At 39.3% G+C, this 13,410-nt stretch overlaps 1 protein-coding gene across 5 annotated transcripts in view; it reads left to right on the top strand.

Moving 5' to 3' along the window:
• Window positions 1–13,410, top strand: part of dock10 (dedicator of cytokinesis 10) — a 167,497-nt gene that overhangs the window by 42,731 nt on the left and 111,356 nt on the right. For 4 of the 5 annotated variants that reach the window (XM_056473282.1, XM_056473285.1, XM_056473284.1 and 1 more), the window contains exon 2: window positions 11,504–11,623. In XM_056473282.1, coding sequence (XP_056329257.1) covers window positions 11,504–11,623 — 120 coding nt within the window. Of the gene's footprint in view, window positions 1–1,103; window positions 1,218–11,503; window positions 11,624–13,410 lie in introns of those variants that run through there. The other variant, XM_056473283.1, reaches the window with a different exon arrangement.

Here is a 13,410-nt window from a genome sequence, read left to right as displayed (position 1 = left end):
ACAACCCTTCCTACACTTCAAGAACTGTACTCTTCCAGAGTGAGTAAAAGGGCTCGCAAAATCACTCTGGACCCCTCACACCCAGCACACTATCTGTTCGAACTGTTACCGTCTGGTCGGCGCTTCAGAGGACCAAGCACAAAAACAGCCAGACACAGGAAAAGTTTCTTTCCTCAGGCTGTCTACCTTATGAACAGTTAAATATTCCCCTACTGTGCAATAAATATGTGCAATACTTTCTCATACGCACTTGTACACAGCACCTTATATCAATATACAATGCAATACTTTCTACATTCGCACTTGTACACAGCACCTTATATCAATATACAATGCAATACCTTCTACATTTGCACTTGTACACAGCACCTTATAACCTGTATATTTATAACAATCTGTACATACAACTCAACATCCAGGTTTCTTGACTAAATGCATCTCTGTTTAATGTTTATCTTTTTTTATTTTATTTTTTCATATTTATTTTGTGTGGTCACTTGTCTCTTTATGTACACTGGAAGCTTCTGTAGCCAAAACAAATTCCTTGTGTGTGTGAAGCACACTTGGCAATAAAACTGATTCTGATTCTGATTCTAAAGTGTAACCTGACAAAATACATACAATCAATTTGTGTTGGGACGTCATGATGCAATTAAGTTAACTTAACTTAATTTACCTTAACTGTGTTGGGACGTCATGATGCAATTAAGTTAACTTATTAGTTTTTGTTTCAAATTTAGGTGGATTGAACATAAGTTGCCCCAAAAATATTTTAAAATCTGTGTTGTTTCAGCTCATTTTAAATGAGTAGTTTTAACAAACAGCATTTTTTTGAGTGTATAAACGATTCCTTCTACTCACTGATGTAGAGAAAAAAACCTGACAATGTCAGCGACGTTTAAACAATGTTTACACAGTGTTTTCTTTCATTCATTATGCATTATTTAGTCTCGATCTCCATCTGTCTTTAGTGGTGAAGTCACATGTCTCTTCACATCTATACTTCCCCCCCGACCACGTGTTTAGTCTGACAGGTTTCACTTGCTCTCCGGAAAGTTCTGCTTCTCTCACAGGATTCGAGGTGCTTTTTTCTGTAGCCTTCTTATTAATGTGTACGTGCGCGGCGTGAGAATCAGTCCGTAAATATGAGTAAAATCACCTTTCGGAAGAAGATAAAGAGCAGACGGGTTCGGGCAGACTGCAATCGAGTGAGCTGCGTATGTATTTCACATGTACTATTTGCGTGAATTATGCTTTATTTTTTACACAGTGCACTTTCTATCAGTAAAACCACGACAAAAACATTCTGAAACTGTTTTATGTTATTTTAATTAACTGCAATTGTACATTTAGTTGTATTTGTTGTGCTTTTCTGTTTGTTTAACCCTTGTGTGGTTGATATTCCGCTATATTTTGTCTTAAAGTGACCCGCCTTCACAAAACATCAAAAATCAACACAGCTAAATTTAATTTCTGTCCTCAAAACTGTTTATACTTCATCACAAATTCTGTGAATGTCCTGGTTTTCTCCTTGTTAGTGTGCAGTATTTCATTAGTTTTTACATTAAGGGGTGTGTTTTCTAATGCTCAAAGTACCTGCGTAGGTGTGAAATGTTTTTAGCGAGACAGTGTTTCTCAAAGTTAAAAACAGCATGTGTGTGTGTCAATGTGTAAAAGTGGTTTTATTAATGGTGGGTCAAAATGTACCCATAAGACAGTTGTTGCACCCTAGTGTAAATGTGTACACACTTCAAGAAAATATGAAAATAATACATTTTTCTATTGTTGTGGTCATTTCAGAAAAAGTCATCAAATTCAAGACCATTTAGGACTAAAAATGACCATTTTAACATCAGAAAAGTAAAAAAAAAAGAATATTGTTTTGATTTCTGCTGTTTCAAGAGTTCACACTTAGCTCATGATTTATACATAGCTTGTTTGGGAGAGAGCCCTGAGCTCAAGGGATCCTCGAGCCCAGGGCTCCCTCCTTTCACAGGGCGAGGGGAGATTAAGCTCAGGTCGATCTGAAACTCTCCCGCTGCTGAGGCCAAGGTGAACTTCCTGAGAGTAAGACATTAGAAAAAAGATTTAGGCTTATTTTATCTATAATATAGAGCACATTTGGATGGTGGACACTGGATGAGCACACGCGGACACTGGGAGAACATGTAAACTCCACACAGGAACACCAGATGGCCCAGTGAAGACCCAACGCCATTGGTATTCTTGCTGTGAGGCAACAGTGCTAGTCACTGGGCCACCGTGCCGCCCATTCTGAATAAAGGTGGAAGAAGGGGAGGAGGGGGGTTTCTTCCAGAAGAAGATAGTTGTAGAGAGGAAATGAGGATATATATAGTGACTTGGGATCCTTTGATTGGAGGATCATGATCAGCTAATGTGAACCAGCTGGGTCAATCATGAGCACATGCTCCTCTCGAAATTAGTTTAAAATTAAACTTCACTTAAATTGAAATTATTGACCCGTAAGTCAACAATGAAACAGTCCCCTGGCTCTAATTGTTATATAAAATACTGTTAGCGAATTGTGTTGGCTTTTATTTCAATCTGTGTTTGGATTGTGTTGAACTAAACTGATTATTGAGCGTCATTTGTAAAGTACTACTAATAAGGTGGCTCCTCACAGCAAGGAGGTCGCTGGTTGGAGTCCCGCAATGACGCGCAAACAAAATGGCGACGGTTGGCCGCGCCTACTTGTAGCTTCTTTTGCAGTGTTCAGAATCCTATGGGTGACGTCACGGATACTACGTCCATATATTTTACAGTCTATGGTATTGATCCATGGCGTTTTAGGGCTGCAAGTGCAATATTTTGTGATCCTGTGATTTATTTTGATATTTCTAATATAGTTTTACAAGAAGATTTAAGGGCGTCACGGTGGCGCAGTGAGTAGCACAATCGACTCACAGCAACAAGGTCGCTGGTTCGAGCCATGGTAAATAATAAGTAACTAAATAATTCGAGCCTGATAACTGACCAGCTGGGTCAGTTGGCATTTCTGTGTGGAGTTTGCATGTTCTCCCTGTGTTGGCGTGGGTTTCATCCAGGTGCTCCGGTTTCCCTCACAGTCCAAACACATAACTGTAATCAGTTAATGGAGTAAATTGGCTGTTGTGTGAATGTGAGAGTGTATGGGTGTTTCCCAGTACTGGGTTTAGGCTGGAAGGGCATCCGTTGCGTAAAACATATGCCGGAATAGTTGGTGGTTCATTTCGCTGTGGTGACCCCTGATAAATAAGGGACTAAGCCAAAGGAAATGAATGAATGAATGAATGTTTATATAAAGCTTTTGCTGGCTTTTGTGATTGTTTTGGTACTTTGTGTAGCTGTCGGTACATGAGCTGATGAATATTAACTGATGAACAATAATATTTGTAGCCATGGAGACAGTCTTTCTTGTGTTATGTTACTAGTAGTGATTGTTTTTTGTTCTCCATTTTTTAATCATTCATGAAAATATTGAGCACAATGTTGTCTTGACATTGATGGTAATGATATATATAAATATACCATGGGTTTACAAATTTACAAATATTTCCCAAATGATGTTGAACAGATTCAGGAATTTTTCACAGTATTTCCTATAATATTTTTTCTTCTGGAGAAAGTCTTATTTGTTTTATTTCAGCTTGAATAAAAGCAGTTTTTAATTGTTTCAAAACCATTTTAAGGTCAATATTATTCGCCCCCTTAATCAATATTAGTTTTGGCTTGTCTTCAGAACAAACCACTGTTATACAATGACCTGCATAATTACCCTAACTTTACCCTAATTAACCTAGTTAAGCCTTTAAACGTCACTTTAAGCTGAATACTAGTGTCTTGAAGAATATCTAGTCAAATATTATGTGCTGTAATCATTCATTTTCTTTTCGGCTTAGTCCCTTTATTAATCTGGGGTCACCACAGCGGAATGAATCCATACACACTCATTCACACCCATACACTACGGACAATTTAGCCTATCCAATTCACCTGTACCGCATGTCTTTGGACTATAGGGGAAACCGGAGCACCCGGAGGAAACCCACGTGAATGCAGGGAGAACATGCAAACTCCACACAGAAATGCCAACTGACCCAGCCGAGGCTCAAACCAGTGACCTTCTTGCTGTAAGGCGACAGCGCTACCTACTGTGCCACTCGTGCTGTCATCATGCCAATGATAAAATAAATTAGTTATTAGAAATGAGTTATTGAAATTAAAGCTTAATTGTGGTTAAAAAATGATAACTATATCGTGTTATTTTAGATTTGATCATTGATTTCTGTACCTCAATATTGCTCTGTTTATTTCATTTTTATCTTTCTGTTGTTTGTCATCATCTGTGATTTAATTTAAGTTTTTGTTTAAGTATTTAGGGATGTTTTAGGAATATCCTAAAAAATTATCCCAATTAATGTAAAATTCGGAATTACTTTTATTGTGTAATTATATTAATATCGCAATATTCATTCATTAAATAAGAGACAAGGCCGAAGGAAAAGGAATGAATGAATGTTCGTTATAACAAAATAGTTTTTTAAACACTAATCTACAGCTGCCAAAATAAACTGTTCAAAAGCCAATGGGTCCACTAAAATAAAAACAGTTCGACCACAACGGTGACTTTAAATGCTATTCATGCTATAAACAGTTTATCTGAATAAGAACATTTGTAGACAGAAATAAACAGGTTAGTAAGAAGTAAATGCTGTTTGTGGAGTTGTTTAAAGGGCACCTATGGTGAAAAATCTACTTTTCAAGCTGTTTGGACAGACATATGTGCATGTATGGTGTATAAACCGTCATAGTGGGGTGATATAAACACACCCAGTGCTTTTTTTTCAATTTAACAACATAAAAACGGTGGACTAATTGAAGCGGTTTTCAGATCGACCGCAACTTTACGTAGGAGTGCGGTCCCCCCGCCCACCAATATTGATTGACAGCTGCGCGTATTAACATGTCCCGGTAGTCACGTGTATAATCATATCAACAAGAGAGGACGTGCGCAAAGTGTGTGTGTGTGTGCGTGTGCGTGTGCGTGTGTGTGTGTGTGTGTGTGTGTGTGTGTGTGTGTGTGTGTGTGTGTGTGCGTGTATCTGTGTGTGCGCACGTGAACTTTGTGTGACTCTGCGATGTAACTGCACAATAAATACTCATTGGTAAAGTTCTTACTGTAGTATTTCTCACAAACGCTACGTGAGATCTGCTTCCTTTAAGTCTGTCTGTTGTCTGACGCAGCCGAGGGAGGAGATTAAGGCACGCAGAAAGGCACGTAGAAACGGTGGGCGGGGAGGACTCGCCTTAAAGAAGCAGTACACCAAAACCGCCACCCAGTGAAAAAATGTATAAATAGGAATTTAATAAAAGGTATAATAAAAAATCTGATTGGGTGTTTTGAGCTGAAACTTTACAGACACATTCTGGAGATGCAAAACACTTATGTTAAATCTGAAAAAAGGGGTAACCTATGTGCCCTTTAATCCTCGTTTGTTTGAGAGTTTCTGAGGTTTAGTCATTTGTTTTATTTCAGCTGATTTCATCAAGGCTGTGACTGAAGTCAATTGTAGTTTTTGTTGTTCTTTTTTTCTGTACTTGTTTTCCTTTATTTCAGTGATTCTGCTTGTTAACAGCGGGTTTCATCAGTAAAGCTGAGTATTCTCACTGCCATTAGTACTTGAACAGAGTGTACTCTTAACAAATGCAAGTGTTTATTTAAAGGGCCTCGATGTTGTCCTTTTCACGAGTTCACACTTGCAATAGTTTCAGACTAAAGCATATTTGGCGTCCTGTCCGGGTAGAGGGCTCTGAGCTTGGGGAAGACACCCAAACTCGAGTTATTCCCCTTATCAGGAAACAGAGAGGAATTGAGATTCGAGCAAAGTATCTAGTCCGGCCCCAGAACGCTCCCCCGGGATTGTAATGCTTAAGAGATGAGGTGTCGGGGTGGTGGAGGGATGCTAAAGTCATAAGATGCTGCAGGTAAGACAGCTTTGGTATATATAGGGGTTTGGTCAAGAACTGATTGGATAATAGAATAATTGTCAATGACGTATTTGATACTGAAACTTCTGCGCGTGCTCCTCCCAAAATTTGTTTATAAAACATCACTTCTCAAGATGTGAAATAAGTCTCCAGAATGTGTCTGTGAAGTTTCAGGTCAAAATACCCATCAGATCATTTATTACACCCTGTTGAAAAAGGTCAAGTTTGCGGTCAGAGGGAATTGTTATTGCGTCTGCGCCTTTAAATGCAAATGAGATGGTTCTCCCTGCCATCTATAGGGAACTTTTTGATTCAGAGCAAAATTATGGGATCGAAATCCCGCCAAATGTATCGCAGTCAATCACAATTACATGTAATTTGTGCAGGTGAGTGTAAACGTAACATTCTGTAGTGCATTTTGTTATTGCCCAGCAGGCACACAACATCATATGACGTTAATATTAGGTTAGATTTATGCGTGTAAAGATTTTGGACAGCTTCTTGCACACTTTTAATGCTTCCAAACAGTTTGCTGCAATTATAAATCGCCCATGTCTTGAGGTAGTTCATTATGAGGAAATGTACCTCTTTACTTCTGTGTGCGATTTGATTGGACAGGATTCACAGGACTGATTTTTCTAATCCCCATAGACAAGAAAAAATAAAGTAGTGACTGCAGGCTGAAGGAAAGTAGTGGAGTAAAACTTTTATTACAACACTAAAAATGTACTCAAGGGAGAGTAAAAGTACACATTTCTAAAACTACTTAGTGAATTACAATTTCTGAGAAAAACTACTCAATTACAGTAGTTTGAGTATTTGTAATTAGTTACTTTACACCACTGCAAATGTGACAGGATGCCCACCGAATGTGTAAATATGCTGCTGTATAGAGATCATTATAGCCAAGTTACTGTACAAAATAAAGCTGAAGGAATCCTCTTGTGTGATTGAAGCGTTCTCGGTTATGGTTGTGTGCACTGTGCAGATGTGTTGATGCGAAGCGTTTACGATTATGTAACAAAAATTGTAGTTCAAAATGCTATGAAAAAATCCAAAGTGTAGCACTTACTGCTTCTTAAAGTGCATGTGGATCAGAGAAATTTGGAACAGATCTTTTAATCAAAGTTTCTTTGCAAATCCTGTCCTGTGGACATGTTTATACACGTCAGTACTGACACGTCAATACACACCTGTCAATCAATATTGGTGAGCAGTGAAAAACACACTGCTGCATCACATTGAGACCTCAAAATTGCTGGGATTTATATCCTATTTTAATGTCAGGAAATAAAAAAAAGTCTTGTGTTTATATCAAGGCAAGGCGAGTTTATTTATGTAGCACACTTCATACACAGTGGCAATTCAAAGTGCTTTACATAAACAGGAATAAGAGACAAGTATAAGAACATAAAAACAAATAATAAAAATGATTAAAAACAGAGGGCGACGCGGTGGCACAGTAGGAAGTGCTGTCACCTCACAGCAAGAAGGTCGCTGGTTCGAGCCTCGGCTGGGTCAGTTGGCGCTTCTGTGTGGAGTTTGCATGTTCTCCCCTAGTTTGCGTGGGTTTCCTTCAGGTGCTCTGGTTTCCACCACAGTTCAAAGACATGCGGTATAGTGGAATTGGGTAAACTAAATTGTTTGTAGTGTATGAGTGTAAATAAGCGTGTATGGATGTTTCCCAGAGATGGGTTGCAGCTGGAAGGGCATCCGCTGCATAAAACATATGCTGGATAAGTTGGAGGTTCATTCTGCTGTGGCGACCCCGGATTAATAAAAGGACTAAGCCGAAAAGAAAATGAATGAATGAATGATTCATGAATGAATGATGACGTAGCACAGTGCTCATTCAGTAAAGGCACAGCTAAACAGATGTGTTTTCAGTCTTGATTTGACTGTCACTAATGTTGGAGCACATCTGATCATTTCTGAAAGCTGATTCCAGCAGAGGGGGGCGCTGTTAGTAGTTGAATGTCGATTCACCCTGCTTTGACTGAACTCTTTGAATTTCTAGTTTACTTGAGTCTAATGATCTGACCTTGTATTCAGTAAGCATATCTGTAATGTCTTGAGCTCCTTGTTCATTTACTGATTTATAGACCAGTAATAATACTTTAAAATCTATTCTGAATGTAACCGGGAGCCAGTGTAAAGACCTGAGGACAGGCGTGATGTGCTCTGATTTTCTGCTTCTGGTCAGAATCCTGGCCGCAGCGTTCTGGATGAGCTACAACTGTATTTTTGGGAAGGCTGGTGAGGAGTCCGTTACAGTAATCCAGCCTGCTGCTGATAAAATCATGAACACGTTTCTCACTGGAAGTCCTCACTGGAAACAAAGCATCTAATTCCTGCAATGTTTTTGAGATCGCTATGTTTTTGAGATGATAGTATGCTGATTTAGTTACTGCTTTGACATGACTACTGAAACTCTGATCTGACTCCAGAATAACACCAATATCACTGCAATGTGACTGTGGACACACTATACCTACACACACTTCTGTCCAAACAGCTCTCGAAAGTTGATTTTGCATGATTGCCCTTTAAAACGGAAGTGAAAAACAGCTTAAATTATCCCCCAAAAGTATTTTGCAGTGATGGTGCTTGAAGGGTTAATGGTTTGAGCAAAAAAAAGTATAAAGATCAGAAATTTTGACAATAGTATACTGTTAATTTAAATGATAGAAGTAGACTGTAGATTTTAGACTGTTTATAAAACAAATGTAGATTACTGTAAAATCAAGGCGGGGTAAATAAAAAGAAACGTAGTTTGCCATAAAACCTAAGAATCAAATTTCTGTGATCTGTTTTGTGTCACCATTGTGCTGGAGAGCAGAACCTGTGTTGAAGTTGAAGGTGAAGAGACAAATACTGCTGTTATTCTGGATGTTTCTTTATTTAAAGGCAGTAACCGTGTAGATGCTGATGTAGTAATAATATCGTTTCTAATTCTAGTTGTACATTGTGGGTTAAACCAAATGTTTCCAAGTAACTACAAAACGATCTCTTTATAGCTATGCTTTAATTAAGCTTATATATCAGATTATAAATATTATTGTATCAACCTAAACAGATAATTTAAGGCAGTGCACCAAATATTAATTTTGTAACTGAAATGAGTTCAGGAGTTTTACTTTAAATGGCAGCTATCGTAAATAAATAAATGAATAAATAAATAAACTATAGGTGGGCATAGATAGTTTTTTTAATCTAGATTAATCTCACTGTAATCTTGGAATTAATCTTAATTAATCTAGATTAAATGGCTCATTTGAATTCTGCCGAAGGCATTCAGAATATGTGTGCTACCCAAATAATGACTAAAGTAAGTCTTTGAGAACGGGTTTCTCAAGCCAGGTGGCGCGTTAGACCAGGGGCTTATCTCCTGTTTCCAAAACGCATCACAAACTGCTTGAGAAGCTGTTCTACTGTGATAATTGGTGATGAAAATAAATGATGTTCAATAAGATGTACTTGTGTTTACTAACTGTTTATTCAGTTATACATGCATTTTGAACTGTAGGCCTACAGTAGCTCCAAACAGCGATATTTTTATCACCTTAATCCGACTAAAGTCATAACTGAACTAAACAGAAGTGAAGTTTAGTTATAAACAAATTTCGAGAGGATCACGTGCTTATGATTGCTAGCGGCTGGATCCGCATTATCCAATTCTCAATGCACCAATCAGATGACTCCTAAGCTACTACAAATACCCTGGGTTACGTACCACCGCTATCTTCGTTTTGAAGAATCCCTTCATCCACCCCCTACTCCTCCTTCTTCCTTGATGGGTGACACGGTGGCCCAGTGCTTAGCACTGTTGCCTCACAGCAAGAATGTCTCTGGTTCTAGGCTTTACCAAACCAGCAGACATTTCTGTGCGGAGTTTGCATTTTCTCCCCGTGCTCATGTGGGTTTCCCCCGGGTTTCCCGGTTTCCTCCCACCGTCCAAAAAACATGCAACAGAAGTTAATTGACTAATCCAGACCGGCACTATAGACATGCTCCTAGTAAATGGTTATCTCTCAAGAGCAATCACTGGCTGTTCATTGGTTATTACAGCGGGGGAGTTCTCGAGATCTACCTGAGCTCAAACTCCCTTCTCGCCTTGCAATGGGAGGGAGCCCCGGGCTCGAGGATCTTATGAGCTCAGGGCTCTCTCCCGGGACAGCATGCCAAACAAGCTTATCATTAATCATCAGCTAAGTGTGAACTCTTGAAACAGAGTTAAGACATGTGGAGTGTGCAGATATTAGTGGCATTATTAAAGTAAACGCCGCGATCAAACTATTACCGTCATGTAGGACTTTTTGCCATATTTTCCGACAAGATCCACACACGGGGCTGTCAGTAAGGGACTACACACACACATCGTGAAATACGGAAATTTTTTTCTTTCCATTTGGCGTGTGTTATTAAATCCCATAACACCCTCAGTAGTCCTTACTCCTTATTTGCGTCTAATACCCCAGTTTGTCACAGGGGCATGAATGAAATGTTCATGAGTGAAGGTGAAAGTGCCGAACTGCAGTTAAAGTCACCCAAAATTACAGGAAACCCTTACATGAAAGCGCTTCACGTAAACACCTTCATTATATTATTGTCTATTAATGTAAATAACTAGATTACTGATGTCCATGTAAGCGTAGTCAGTAGTCTCTTCGAAGTAAGTGAAAGATCCAGAAGGGCATCCTGCTGATTTGATTCAGAAGGGCACTATTTTGTCAGACGGTTCTTCGGTCACGTATACATCCACGCTAAAATATCAAGGTGAAAGTCATCATAGCTTGCGTAGAATAGACCCAGCTCCCAACCCAACTTTGAGAATAGATTAACGGCCATATTTTTTTAATCGCGCGATAAGAGTCTCGCGTTAACGTCGATAACGACCCAGCACTAAAATAAACATAACATTTTTATTTTTATTTATTTGTTTATCACAAATTTGCTGACTAAAATCTCAATAAAGACTTATTGAACTGTGCTAATGCCAACTAATTATGTCAATTATAATAAAACAAAATGTCCAGGTGGGCAGCACGGTGGCGCAGTGGGTAGCGAAGTCGCCTCACAGCTAGAAGGTCGCTGGTTTGAGTCCTAGCTAGGTCTGTTGACGTTTCTGTGTGGAGTTTGCATGTTCTCCCCATGTTGGCGTGGGTTTCCTCGGGGTGCTCCGGTTTCCCCCACAGTCCAAACACATGCGCTACAGGGGAATTGATTAACTAAACTGGCCGTAGTGTGTGTATGAGTGTGTATGTGTGTTTTCCAGTACTGGGTTTCAGCTGGAAGGGCATCCGCTGCATAAAACATTTGCTGGAATAGTTGGTGGTTCATTCCACTGTGGCGACCCCTGAGGGAATAGGGGATTAAGCTGAAGAGAAATTAATGAATTATTAATACTAATAAACACAGATTTCAGCATTTTTTTTTTTTGCACATGCTTTTTTCATTATTTTCATTGCAATTCTGCTATTATTAATGATGATATCTTTTGACGTGTGTCTCACAGCAGGAGAAGCCCAAACTGATAGACCCTCTGGACTATGAAGCTGTGATTTCTGAACTTGAAGCTGAATTCAGAGAAGATCCTCTTCAAGATCTCCTGTTATTCCCAGACCTTGACTTCACTGTAAGTGCTTTCATAGTATTTGTCTTTTCTTACTGGTGTGTTCATGTTGTGTGTATTGATCTATGGTATTGATCCATGGCGTTTTAGGGCTGCAAGTGCAATATTTTGTGATCCTGTGATTTATTTTGATATTTCTTATATAGTTTTACAAGAAGATTTAAGGACGTCACAATCGACTCACAGCAACAAGGTTGCTGGTTCGAGCCCCAGCTGGGTCAGTTGGCATTTCTGTGTGGAGTTTGCATGTTCTCCCCGTGTTGGTGTGGGTTTCCTCTGGGTGCTCCGGTTTCCCCCACAGTCCAAACACATGCGGTATAGGGGAATTGATGAACTAAACTGGCCGGAGTGTATGTGAGTGTGTGCAAGAGTGTGTGGGTGTTTCTCAGTGTTGGGTTGTGGCTGGAAGGGCATCCGCTGCATAAAACATGTGCTGGATAAGTTGGCGGTTCATTCAGCTGTGGTGACCCCTGATTATTAAAGGGACTAAGCCGAAAAGAAAATGAATGAATGAAGATTTAAAAAGTATTTGGATAGAATTCATAATTTTTCATTGATGGGGAGTGTGTCTGCATAAACCAAACAAATGACTAATGAAATAAACAGTTCTTTCTGGTTTTCTGGACAGTCTAACAGTATTGAGGAACAGAAATTAAATAATCTAATGCAAAATAATACTGAAGGTTGTAGTCCATATTTAAAGTGGATTATAACCTTCTAGAACTATTGAAGAAGACCCAAACACTTTTTGATCTACTTCAAATGTTGACTACTACACTACCTGACAAAAGTCTTGTCGCCTATCCAAGTTTTAGGAACAAAAAATAATAACTTGACTTCTAGTGGATCATTTGGAATCAGAAGTGGCTTATATGAAAGTCAAAGGCCTCTAGATTACGCTTATTTGACCAAAATAAAATATGATCATGCCTTGATTTTTAATGATTTTATGAAATAATGTCCAGTATAGAATATGTGGTCATGCTGCAGTGGAAACAGAATGAATATTGTGTCTGACTCCATCATGAGCTTGGAGGACTGCATCCATACATCTCTGCAATGACTCAAATCACTGATTAATAAAGTCATCTGGAATGGCGAAGAAAGCGTTCTTGCAGGACTCCCAGAGTTCATCAAGATTCTTTGTGTTCATCTTCAATCCCTCCTCCTTCATCTTATCCCAGACAGACTCAACAATGTTTATTTCTGGTGACTGGGCTGGCCAATCCTGGAGCACCTTGACCTTCTTTGCTTTCAGGAGCTTTGATGTGGAGGCTGAAGTATGAGGAGTGCTATCCTGCTGGAGAATTTGCCCTCTCCTGTGGTTTGTAATGTAATGGGCAGCACAAATGTCTTGATACCTCAGGCTGTTGATGTTGATCATCCACTCTGCAGATGTCTCGCACGCCCCCATACTGAATGTAACTCCAAACCATGATCTTTCCTTCACCAAACTTGACTGATTTCTATGAGAATCTTGGCTCCATGCTGGTTCCAGTAGGTCTTCTGCAGTATTGGTGATGATCGGGATGCAGTTCAGTAGATGATTCATGGGAAAAATCAACCTTCTGACACTTTTCCAAATGATAAAGCAGAAGTCAAGTTATTGTTCACAGGGAGAACATGCAAACTCCACACAGAAACACCAACTGATGCAGCTGGGACTCGAACCAGCAACCTTCTTGCTGTGAGGCGACAGTGCTACGCACTCAGCCACCATGCCACCCACATTTTATGTTAGTTAGCTAAAATGTTTTCTGACCAACAGTTTTAGTCATAGTTTTCGTTTA

The sequence above is a fragment of the Danio aesculapii genome, chromosome 15 (genome assembly GCF_903798145.1).
Source record: "Danio aesculapii chromosome 15, fDanAes4.1, whole genome shotgun sequence".
Classification (NCBI taxonomy): domain Eukaryota; kingdom Metazoa; phylum Chordata; class Actinopteri; order Cypriniformes; family Danionidae; genus Danio; species Danio aesculapii.
This window is presented reverse-complemented; position numbering and strand designations above follow the sequence as displayed.